This window comes from Lactuca serriola, chromosome 2, assembly GCF_051521515.1.
Source record: "Lactuca serriola cultivar US96UC23 chromosome 2, Lser_US96UC23_V15, whole genome shotgun sequence".
NCBI lineage: Eukaryota > Viridiplantae > Streptophyta > Magnoliopsida > Asterales > Asteraceae > Lactuca > Lactuca serriola.
The window spans coordinates 39,303,109-39,315,619 of NC_136409.1; the positions used below are offsets into that span (position 1 = coordinate 39,303,109).

The 12,511-nt window shown below is 33.8% G+C and overlaps 1 protein-coding gene across 3 annotated transcripts; it reads left to right on the plus strand.

Moving 5' to 3' along the window:
* The first annotated feature begins 728 nt into the window (after positions 1–728).
* ATRX (P-loop containing nucleoside triphosphate hydrolases superfamily protein) lies at positions 729–11,999 on the plus strand. Of its 3 annotated transcripts, none has more exons than XM_079023919.1 (26): positions 729–1,015; positions 2,584–2,750; positions 2,875–2,937; positions 3,017–3,112; positions 3,205–3,297; positions 3,998–4,188; positions 4,253–4,484; positions 4,563–4,673; positions 5,111–5,194; positions 5,291–5,695; positions 6,297–6,598; positions 6,673–6,760; positions 6,838–7,059; positions 7,166–7,285; positions 7,511–7,677; positions 8,287–8,428; positions 8,528–8,677; positions 8,758–8,813; positions 8,924–9,224; positions 9,307–9,436; positions 9,503–9,564; positions 9,665–9,888; positions 10,072–10,275; positions 10,366–10,444; positions 11,043–11,278; positions 11,356–11,999. In XM_079023919.1, the coding sequence occupies exons 2-26, from the start codon at positions 2,628–2,630 to the stop codon at positions 11,738–11,740; spliced, it is 4,266 nt and encodes a 1,421-aa protein (XP_078880045.1). In that variant the 5' UTR covers positions 729–1,015; positions 2,584–2,627; the 3' UTR covers positions 11,741–11,999. The 3 variants fall into 3 exon arrangements, with proteins under 3 accessions (XP_078880045.1, XP_078880046.1, XP_078880044.1); XM_079023920.1 differs by having other exon boundaries at positions 2,596–2,750; positions 5,294–5,695; XM_079023918.1 differs by having other exon boundaries at positions 730–1,015; positions 2,596–2,750.
* Positions 12,000–12,511: the final 512 nt, after the last annotated feature.

Sequence of the window (12,511 nt, forward strand, 5' to 3'; positions counted from 1 at the left end):
CATAAAAGATGAGCTCTTCACTAGTTTGAAAGGAATTTGCGACCTTTCTCGTTTGATGGTTAGTACGGGGAAACATCGGTCTTTTTATTTGGTTTATAAGCTTTTAAAGTTGGCTTTGATATTACCCGTAGCGATCGTAAGTGTAGAAAGATGTTTTTCAAAGATAAAGCTCTTGAAGACCGACTTGTGTAACAAAATTGGCGATAAAATTTTGAACAACGCATTGCTTTGTAATGTCGAGACCGAAGTACTTGCGAAAGTTGAGAATGAAAAAGCAATGGAGCAGTTTCAAAAGATGTCTGCACGAAGATGACAAATTTAAATTCTAATAGATCATTGTTATATTATGTTTAACCAGAAAACAAATTTGTATTAGATGTTTTATATTATGTTTGACCATAATTTCTTTTATGTTTTATATTATGTTTGACCGGAAAAAAAAAGGTTCTACAACCCCTACTACTAATTCCTGTATCCGCCCCAACCAAATAACAAAAGAAAAAATTATCTTGTTTAATTGGTAAAGGAATATTCGACTAAACCGGAAAATATAAAAGTATTAGGCATTTTTAAATTAACCCTTGAATAAATAGGTTATTAACGATGTTTGTGATGTAAGAAAATCCAGATATTAATATATGGTTGAGGATGTTATCTACATATTAAAAAATAGCTGAGGGACTCTTTATGTAGTTCCTTCGAAGAACTGTATCTCGTCGATATGTGCGATTGATAAAAGGGGACGAGAAAGAGGGGACAACGAAAACGAAAAACCCTCCCTCCCTCCAAATTGTAAAATCGAATAATCACAAATCCAAGTAGACGCATTTGCTTGGTACTGTTTCCTTATAGTTGAGACATACAAACTTCAAGATCGGAGTTGGGTTTCTTATTGCTCGAATATAGAAGTACTTAATTGTAACCCTGGTTTTGAGTTTATATTTGCTTTGAAATGACGACGTATACTTGAGCAGCGACACTGAAGGAACGTAAACGAATGATTACTTCTCTTTAGGTATTTTATCTTTTTAACTGCTGGTTTTCATCTTTCGACTTGATTTATTTCTGGGTTTTTAGTTTCATGATATGGGTATACGATTGATTAGAAATTTCGTTGATTTGTTCTTGATTGAATTATGTGCATTGTATTACGGGTATATCATCACACGAGACTTGGCTTTTGAGGTCTAAAATGTATTGTAATGGAGGAGATTGTTGATATCGATATGACATGTTCAGATTCTCGTGGTTACTAATCATCTGATATTACTCCTTGATTGCGAAGATAGTTAGCGCCAATTGCCACTAAAGAAACTCTTTTTTTTTCACGCAATGTAGTCAAGTTTGTGTTCTTAGCAAATCTTGGAAACCGTGTTAATTGCAGAGCAGTTTTAGTTATGATTTAAAGAAGTTGCAGAATAACCTTCACCATTGTGATGTACTTGTTGGGTTGTCCATGGTCTAATTTTGCAGTTGTTTCTTGTCCCTATGTATGTTTCCAACTACCATGTCATAGATGCCACAACTTTCCAATTTAATGTCAATTTAGATTGGTGTAACTCTCCTTGTACTATGTGTGCACCAATTGGTGTTTGAGGGAAATAAGCTAAAGTACACGTGGTTAAGGAAGTTTGTTGTGTTTGTCACCTTTGTACATTGTCATGGAAGGCATCTGCAAAGTCACCAGATTCAATGAGGCACATGTCTCATCCTTTAAGGGGTATGACAGGGTGGGATTCATTGAAGTGAGCCACAAGTCAAACTTTTTCTGCCATTTTAATATATCAACAGTTGTTTTTCCCTAAATATTTCTATGTTGAATCACATCAGTGCTCATTAAGCATCTCAGAAATCTCAATTCCAAGAATTTGATATTTGGGATAAACTATTAAGAAAGATATATGTATATAGTGACTTAAAGTAGGAGTATTAGTTGATTAGGATTCAAGTCTTTAGGTTAAATATCTTTGGAGTTTAGTATATTACGAAGTGTGTAGCTGTCTTTTATACAATGGTGTAAAAATCAACTCAAATAAATTTATTGTCATAAATATATACAATTTTATTCTAGAATTATTATGCTGGAAGTAATCAGTTATTCAGTTGGCTTATCTAGGGAGTATCTCTTTTTGATATGCTTTCCTTTTTATCATTGCATATACTTGATTATGATACACATTAGGTAAAGAAAAGAAGTTTAATTGCTAATATCATAATCTCATGGTGTGTTTGGTTTGTGGATTCTGGCAGAACTCAGTGGAATTGGAATTCAGGATTCCATTCCATTACGTGTTTGGTTGCCAAATTCTGTCAGAGTCCTTTAGATTCAATGTTTAACGAATTTTATCATTCCCTAGGATTGGTTGAAGTAATTTAATTCCAATCTTATTTATATTGGAAAATCAAAATATCCCACCATATATGGAAGTATATATATAAAAAAAGTTTAATTTGTCATCTTGAGTGTCTGTGTGTGATTCTGTCTTGCACCACACATGAATGACATGATTTTTCTTCTTTCTGTTTGACTTAGAAGAATCTGATGCATTATAATATCTTATTTATGTTTCTTAATGGCTTTAGGGATTACTGCAGGTTATAAAATAATTGTACAATTTATACTATTGATGGCTGCTGATAAATGTGAAGAGGAAGAAGATCTTGGAAGTGCATCCAGTGACTCTTTCATCAATGATAGTGAGAATGATGAGCCCTCAACATCTGGTCAAGATGATGGGGTGCATCTTGAGGCAAGAAATACTAAATTTTTACATGAATAATAATCATTCTTAGATACATGCACAAACTCACATCAAATTATCAGTTACATGTGTTGTGATTGTTGTATTAAAGTTCTTTATTTTTGTCTCTTAGCAACCTCTTACCGATGAAGACATTGAAAGGCTAATTTCAGAGCTCTTGACAGTTGAGAGTAAGGTATTGATTGATATTTCAAAGATTTTAATTTCCATTGAATTGTTCATTTTCTTTTTCACATTTTGATGTTGTAATTTAGGCTGCAGAGGCCCAAGAAGCACTTGAAGATGAGTCACTTGCAAAAGTGGAAGTTGAAGTAAGGGATGAGTTAGCACAATCGCTTGAGGGGGAAGAAGTTAGTTTATACTTTATTGCCCTTTTTTTTGCTTATCTTTTTGATTATGTTACTTTTTTCATACCACTAACCATTGTTTCTTTTTTGCATAGCTTGAGAATGCTGTTGCAGATGAAATGTTAGCTCTGAGAGAAAAATGGGAAGATGAGCTTGATGACCTTGAAACAGAGAGTGCTCACTTGTTGGTCTGCTCTTTTCTCCAGTGTCAACTTTTTGTTTCTTAGGCTATTTTTGGCAAACCAAAAAGTAGCTTACAAGCTTTTAAAAAAGCTACATAGACTAGCTTTTCAACGAGATATTCTCTCAAATATACTACCCTTTTATTAGTTATAAAAGACTCAATCTTCTACATGCCCTTTTATGTCATTTCACATATTTCAACTAGTTTATACCAAAAAGTAGTTTATAGGCTAGCTTTTTAAAAAGCTACTCAAACTAGCGTTTCAACGAGCTTGTTGAGCATTTTTAATATCCCCAAATGTACCCTTTATTAATTATAAAAAACTCAATTTTCTAAATGCCCTTTTATGTCATTTTACCTATTTCGGCTAGCTTATACCAAAAAGTAGTTTATAAGCTAGCTTTTTAAAAAGCTACTCAGACTAGTGTTTTAACTAGCTTATTGAGCTTTTTTAATATTCTCCCAAATATACCCTTTATTAATTATAGAAAACTCAATTTTCTACATGCCCTTTTATGTCATTTTACATATTTCAACTAGCTTCGTATCTGGTTTTACCAAACGTTATTTTTTTATCTGTTAGATAATCAACTAGCAGCTAGCTTTTTCAGCCAGTATGTCAAAACTTAGTATTATATAAAAAGTTAGTTTAATGTTGTCATGTTGTGTTGATGATGCTTTATATTAATGTGAATATTGTGTAGGAGCAACTTGATGGAGCAGGAATTGAACTTCCAAGTCTTTATAAGTGGATAGAAAGCCAAGCTCCAAATGGATGCTGTACAGAAGCATGGAAAAATAGGACTCATTGGGTTGGATCAAATGTTACAAATGATGCTACTGAATCAATTGCAGATGCTGAGAAGTATCTGCAAACTCATAGGCCTGTTAAAAGGTAACTTATTTTCACTAATCATATGATCTGTACAAGTTTTAAGGTTGATTTCTATGTTTGACAGACATCATGGTAAATTGTTGGAGGAAGGTGCAAGTGGGTTTCTTCAGAAACGCCTTGCTCCTGAAGATGATAAAGAATCTAATAAAGATGTAAATTGGTCATCTTTTAATGAATTGTGCTCTTCATCAAGTAAAAACACTTCATTTGGAAGCAAAAACTGGGCTTCTGTATACCTGGCAAGTACCCCACAACAAGCTGCAGAACTGGGACTTAACTTTCCTGGTGTAGATGAGGTTAAATAGTTTTCTTGTTTTTTAATTTTCTGTTTTTTTGTTGTTTTTCATCATCTTGATCTCTGTGTGTGTGTTTAGGTTGAGGAGATTGATGATATTGAAGGCAGTTTGGATGATCCATTTGTTGCTGCTGCTGTAGTGACAGAGAGAGAACTGTATAAATCTGAAGATCATAAGAACATTAAAAAGGTATGTGATGATTACAATTTACAAGACATTGTTGGTGCTATTAGTTATTTTCAACTCTGATATCTATATTTGATCATCTAAACTGTTAAGACTATGCTTAATGTGATTTATATAAACTTCATGGTTACCTAGAAATGGATGGACTATGATTTATATAAACAAAATTCATACTTTTTCACCACAAGTAAATCTCATATCTTTATTTTCCATTTTACATATTGATTCCATAATCCATTAAATAACTAAAGTATTTTCCAATTACATTGATTGATTCTATTAACTAGTTATTCCTTCAACTAATCCGACTCTTGATCTCTCTCATTAGAACATAAATACTCCATTAGTCTATTTGGACTTTATGTGTCCAAATCAACATAAAGATAAGTTTCTATTAATTGTTACATACTTGCTTTGCTAAAAGCTATTTCCATTGACAGGTTAAAGAAGAAGATGATGTAAATATTGATCGTAAGCTTCTATCACGTTTGAACAAAAAGAGACAAAAAAAGAAGTTAAAGCAGGTGTGTTTACTTTTAAAAAAAAGGGTTCAGCTTTTGCTCTTGTAATATTTATACAAATTTATGATATACCGAAACTTTAATTTTGAAAATGATCAGAAGGGTATCAAGGAAGCTGAGGAAGAAGATGATATCAGTAATGATATTTCAAATCACAGATTAAATGCCAATCACAAGACATCAAGTAATGGTGTTCATGCAGTGCTTTCAGGGTCAAAACGGTCATCTGACAGTGTTGAACAATCTGATAGCAAGAAGTGCAGAACTGATGTTGAACATGTTGCAGTGGATGGATCTACTTCTCCATGCAGTGAAAGTGAAACAAATGATCAAAGTGATCACAAAGGAAATGGAGATGCTAATTCTCTTTCAGGGAGTTCAGATGAGGAATTCTGTTGTACAGCTTGTGATAAAGTTGCTAATGAAGTGCATACACATCCACTTTTGAAAGTGATTGTATGCAGAAACTGCAAATATCGATTAGATGAGAAAATGAAAGAAACGGTATGCATTTTTAGTTTTCAGCTTTCATATTACTTTTTGACACAATATGAAAATACACATTTATTTTTATTGATGCATTATGATAGACTTCCAAAATTGTTTGTCAAGGTGGAAATCTGTAACTTCATAGAATGTTTTGGAAGGAATAAAATGCAACTCCATTTCTCTGCATAAATGTTTGGTTTGTAAATCTGTCAAAAGGGTTTTGCTTATTTATGTTTGGTTTGTAGAATTCTAGTGTTAAAAGGGTATTTTGGTATTTTTAACAAAGTGGAAATGCTTGGAATTGGATTCCGTGTGTTTCAGGATGGAATCTTGGAATCCATCAGTCAAAGGATTTTCTGAATTCCAATGGAATTCAATTCCCTACTCATTTGCAACCAATTCCTGGAATGGAATGGAATTGAATTCCAATTCCAGTAAGTGGGTTGACATTCTTTTCACTATTTTTCAACCACAAGTATGGCAACTACTCTGAAGATTTCTTTTTAACAGCCTCTATTGATTTACTTGTTTTAATTTTGTATATTCCTGATGACATTTAAAAGATAAATATTTACTTTTTCTCTTTTCTCTTTTACTAAATTTGATTGATACACAGGATCCCGAATGTTCAGAGTGTTTCTGTGGATGGTGTGGAAAAAACGGGGATTTAGTAAGCTGCAAATCATGCAAAAACTTGTTTTGTACTTCATGTATAAAGAAGAATCTTGGAGAAGAATATTTGCTAAAAGCACAGGAGTCCAGCTGGCAATGCTGTTGCTGCACCCCAAGTATCCTGCAGTCATTAACTTCACAGTTACAGAAAGCCTTTGAATCTAGAAGTGAATCATCATCTTCAAGTTCAGAAAGTGATTCAGATGACTCTGATGATTCAGATGACAATATCAAGGTTCCCCTTAGGTATTATCACTTTTTTCTTTTTTCTTCTTTATCAACTTGAAAAGTACTGTAATAACGTATTCTTGTGACATCAGCAAAAGGAGGCGAAAGAAGAAAATTCGAAGAATCCTTGATGATACTGAATTAGGAGAAGATACTAAAAAGAAGATTGCAATCGAAAAGGTATACTATACTGCATTCTTTTTATTGACTTTTATTGTGTGTGAAAGTTATTTATTTATTAATTTACTTCATTGTAGGAACGACAAGAACGACTTAAATCACTGGAAGCTGAGCGTTTGAAGGCATTGAAATCCATGAAGACAAATTATACAAGTTTTAGGGCAACTGTATCTGATGGAACTACTGTTAAAGTGTTAGGTGATGCACAAACTGGCTATATTGTAAATGTTGTGAGGGAGGAAAATGAGGAGGCTGTGAGGTTGCCACCTAGCATCTCAATCAAATTGAAATCTCATCAGGTATACTATACATGCTTCTTTTTTGCTTAGGTAAAATTGTGTATCATTTAGGGAAAGTTACTGAGTATGACCTTTTGCTGCTTAATTTACCTTTTTCTCCCTGCAGGTTGCAGGCATCAGGTTTTTGTGGGAAAATATTATACAGTCAATCACAAAAGTGAGGTCAGGGGATAAGGGACTTGGTTGCATACTTGCACATACCATGGGGTTAGGTAAAACCCTACAGGTATTATGATAAAACCACTTTATATTGTTTAATGTTACACCCTGAAACTCAACTTGAAAGTTTTATAATAATAAAAAAATCCTACTATTCATGTCTGAATGTGAAGATATGGATTTCTATCAAGCAAACAAGAGTTACAAGTACAAATGATTATATGATATTGCTCACTCTTTTTTTTTTTTTTTTCAGTTGCCACCATTGATTATAATTAGCTTGCTTTTTCAGGTTATAGCTTTTCTGTATGCTGCTATGAGAAGTGTTGATATAGGATTAAAAGCTGCTATGATTGTTACACCTGTAAATGTTTTGCATAACTGGAGGCATGAGTTTACAAAATGGAGACCTACAGAGTTTAAGCCTATTCGTGTCTACATGCTTGAAGATGTCCCAAGGTTTTACTTTTACTCTTATACCCTTTCCTGTGTTTAATGCATTTTTGTAATAATTCTATTCATACTCTTACACTACTTTCTTTAGTCTCTGTTTATTATCAACATTATTCTTTTCGGGACACGTGAGGGAAATAAATACTTTGTGGAAAATTTATTCCCTTTTTACTAAATATGTGTTCAATGAGATTAAGGGTCTGTTTCTTTCTAACTTAATAAAAGCTTAATGGGTTAAGCACTTAATGTACACAACTATAAATTGTTGTCTCTTTTAACTTAATCTGGACAGAAAGACTTAGTTGGTTAAGTTCCACCCAACTTTCCTCATGTTAAAATTGACGAATAATGTGAAAGTGGTTTGTTGGAATGTAAGGGTAAAATGGTCATTTAGTCTCATTCGGACAGTTTATTCAGTATAGAAAAGAAACAAAACCTTATGTATACAACACTTTTGTCCATACTCCATACAAACATCATCACTTTGTTCAACCACTTTACCTTATACAGGGCTTAATGAGGGAAAAAGAAACAACTCCTAGGTTTTATGAACACATATACTGAGTTTTGTGACCATGTCAATTGATTTTGTTTATGTTAAATTTATATTTGTAGGGATAGAAGACTTGAGTTGCTAATGAAGTGGAGATCTAAAGGTGGTGTTTTCTTGATTGGTTATACTAATTTTCGTAACTTGTCTCTTGGAAAACATATCAAAGATCGCCACATGGCTAAGGAATTTTGTAGGACTCTTCAGGTAATCATTTTGGACTTCAAAATATTTTATATTTATTTATTTTATAGCTTGTTATTTAATAATAATGACAAAAAAAATATATATATATATATATCTCAGGATGGACCTGACATACTTGTGTGTGATGAGGCCCACATGATTAAGAACACAAGAGCTGATACAACTCAGGCCTTAAAACAAGTGAAATGCCAGAGGCGAATAGCATTAACAGGGTCACCTCTTCAAAATAACCTCATGGAGTATTATTGTGTAAGTTCTTCTACTTCCATTGATTTGTTTACAAAGGGCTTCAAAGATCTTATGATCATTGTACTTTGTATTCAATACAGATGGTTGATTTTGTGAGGGAAGGATTTCTTGGCAGCAGTCAAGAGTTTAGAAATCGGTTAGCCTTCCTAACTTTATAATATATATAGAATTATATAAACACACACACTCACACAGAGATACATATAAGTGTTGTATACTGACTTAGGTCAATGTGTGTTTTTGTAGCTTCCAAAACCCTATTGAGAATGGGCAACACACAAATTCAACAACAGATGATGTAAAAATCATGAACCAGAGATCTCACATTCTCTATGAACAACTAAAGGGATTTGTCCAAAGAATGGATATGAATGTTGTGAAGAAGGATTTACCTCCAAAAACTGTTTTTGTAATTGCTGTGAAGCTTTCTCCTATGCAAAGGGTACTTTACAAAAAATTCCTTGATGTTCATGGACTCACAGAAGAGAAGGCTTCTCAAGAAAAAACCAGGAAGAGTTTTTTCGCCAGTTATCAGGCATTGGCTCAGGTATATTCTTTTTAACTTAATGGACTTAAAAGCAACATGACTTAATCCATTAAGTTATTGTAATATGGTTTCCACTTGCTAGATATGGAATCATCCTGGAATATTGCAACTAATGAAAGATAGAAACTTTGGGAAACGTGAAAATGTTGTTGAAAATTTTCTTGAAGACAGTTCCAGTGATGAGAATTTGGATTATACCATGGCCAATGGAGGTAAAGTTTCATTTTCTTTTCCTTTTTTTTTTTTGCAAATTATATATTCATACACTTTTCTTTCAGATAAAATAAGGAACAGAAAAGACCAATCAACTAGAAAGAAAGTCGGTGGCTTTTTCAAGGAGGTATGTAAATAATGTTTCAAGTTTTTGTTTTTGTACTTTTAAGTTGATCATGTGATTTTTTAGTACTGATTTTTCTTTTTTAAAAAAAATATATTTGCAGAATTGGTGGGGTGATCTTCTACAGGAGAATGGCTATGATGCTGAAAACAGTGGTAAAATTGTTTTACTGCTTGATATTTTAACCTTGTGTTCTGATGCTGGAGATAAGGCACTGGTTTTCAGTCAAAGTTTAGCCACTCTTGATATGATTGAAAGACATCTGTCCAAATTACCCCGCAAAGGGAAAAGCCGAAAATGTTGGAAACAGGGAAAAGATTGGTACAGGTGCGTGATTACATACTAAAATTACTTATATACCCTTCTAAATCTAAACTATCTCCTGCATCAGGTTTAGTATTAGCTTATTCATTCCCTAAACTCTAAACCTAAAGCTTAATGTTTTTTTTTCCTTGTATAAAGTACATCTTATTTTGGGTTTTAAAATCTGACTTATTTTTATACAAACAGGCTAGATGGAAGAACTGAAGGATCAGAGAGACAAAAACTGGTTGAGAAGTTCAATGATCCTTCAAATAAGAGGGTCAAATGCACTTTAATATCAACCAGAGCTGGATCTCTTGGTATTAATCTATATGCTGCTAACCGTGTTATTATTGTTGATGGATCTTGGAACCCAACGTATGATCTTCAGGCTATTTATCGAGCTTGGAGGTATATCATAATTCCAAATTTTTAACAACATTAATTAATTAATTAATTAATCAGTTTTATATAAAATTCAACTCCCTTCTGTAATTGCAGATATGGACAAACAAAGCCCGTGTTTGCATACCGTCTAATGGCACATGGGACAATGGAAGAAAAAATTTATAAACGTCAGGTACTAATCACATTTGTGAATAATGGACAAAAGACGTAAATGCCCTTGTTGTCATTTGGCATCATGCATTGGACCGAGACCGAGACTCATGTCGGTTGAACAGAATTTGCATTATTTTGAAAGGTGGGACAGAGACTTGTCCTCGATCTCTCTCGTCTGTGGAAAAAGACGAAAACGCCCTTCTCATCCTCATCATCGAAAATAGCACTAGAAAGTTTGTCCAGTCCACTGCTGCCATGTGTAACAAATGCAGCCTAAGGCTGCATTTGTTGAGTGGGACAGGACTGGACAAGCTTTCTAGTGCTATTTTACACGATGAGGATGAGAAGGGCGTTTTCGTCTTTTTCCACAGACGAGAGAGATCGAGAACAAGTCTCTGTCCCACCTTTTTGGACGGGACAAAATAATGCAAATTTTGTTCAACCGACATGAGTCTTGGTCTCAGTCCAATGCACGATGCCAAATGACAACAAGGGCGTTTACGTCTTTTGTCCATTATCGACATGACTCATAGTGAAAATGACATGAGTTGAATACACATGCAACGTGTTTGTAGTGAATATAATTATAATTTATAATGAATTGAACAAATAAATAGGTTACAAAGGAGAGTCTTTCAGCAAGAGTGGTTGATAGACAACAAGTACATAGAACAATATCTAAAGAAGAGATGCTGCATCTGTTTGCCTTTGGTGATGATGAAAGCCTAAATACATCATATAATAAAGTCGATCAACTCGGTGGCAATGCTGCTACACAATTCAATCCTCTTCTTCATGCAACTGTTTCTTCTGACAAGTTCATGGAAGTATTACTCAGTAAACATCACCCCAAGTAAATATAATTCACTATCTTTTCCTCTTTATAAAAAAAAAACTTAAATATCTCCTAACATACCAAATTTCATTCAGATGGATTGCGAATTATCACGAACATGAAAGTCTCCTCCAAGAAAACGAAGATGAAAAGCTATCAAAAGAAGAACAAGACATGGCATGGGAAGTATACAGAAGAACCCTAGAATGGGAAGAAGTGCAAAGAAACCCGGTTGAAGGGCCCACACCCGTTTTCAAACCAACCATCAACGAGGTTGAACCCGAACCCGAACCGGAACCGGAACCCAGAACCAAGAAGCCACCTCGGTGCACCCGGGTGTGTTCAAGGGACCGGTTTGTGTTAAGAAAATGCACAAACTTGGCTCATATGTTAACCTTAAGGAGCCAAGGGGTGAAACAAGGGTGCACCACTATTTGTGGTGAATGTGGGCAGGAAATTAGCTGGAATGGTGTTAAATAGTGGGTGAAAAAGAGTAGGCATATTTTTGAGTAATTATCAAAGAAAAGCTCCAATTTTTATGATTATACATTGGACATGAAGTTGATTGGAGTTTTAAAGATGGTGTAAAAGTTTTCTTGGTATATGTTGTTATGGGATTTTAGCCCCATTTTGTGGTGACTCTGACTTTAGTTATCGATTTGTAGAATGTGGAAGGGTTGGTCTTATAGTTGCATTATTTTTGGAGAGTTTGGTATAAAAGATGAATAATTTTTTTTTATATGGCTCGATGCTTCTACAATTGATATTGAAAGTTGATTAAATATGAACCCTTGAATGTTGTGTTATCCTTTTAACTTTTGTTAGCGCATCCTTCTCAAAGCACATTTATGACCAAAGACAGTTTTCTTGTAGCATGCATAGATAGGTACATATAGTAACAAGTAATAAATAGTGTATATCATCATAGGGATGAGATTTAAAATTGAAAAACTAAAACGTTAGAATCAAAATAACTGGTAGTGGATTGGTCTGGTTTCAGGTTTAAAGAATGACTTTTTATCCAGGTTCTGGGTAATGAGGGTTTTAGATCCTTCGGGTCTGGGTAAATCGGTTTTAAGAAATGGAATCGGTGTCCAGAACCGGTTTTAGGGGTTTTTTGTTAAAAGTTAAAACATGTATATCTAACTCGTTTGAAGTTAGATTATAACATATGTCATGTTATTAAGTTTTAATATTGTTGGAACATGTTTTTCTGCAATTAATATTTCGTAGCAGTTTTTAATTTTTTGT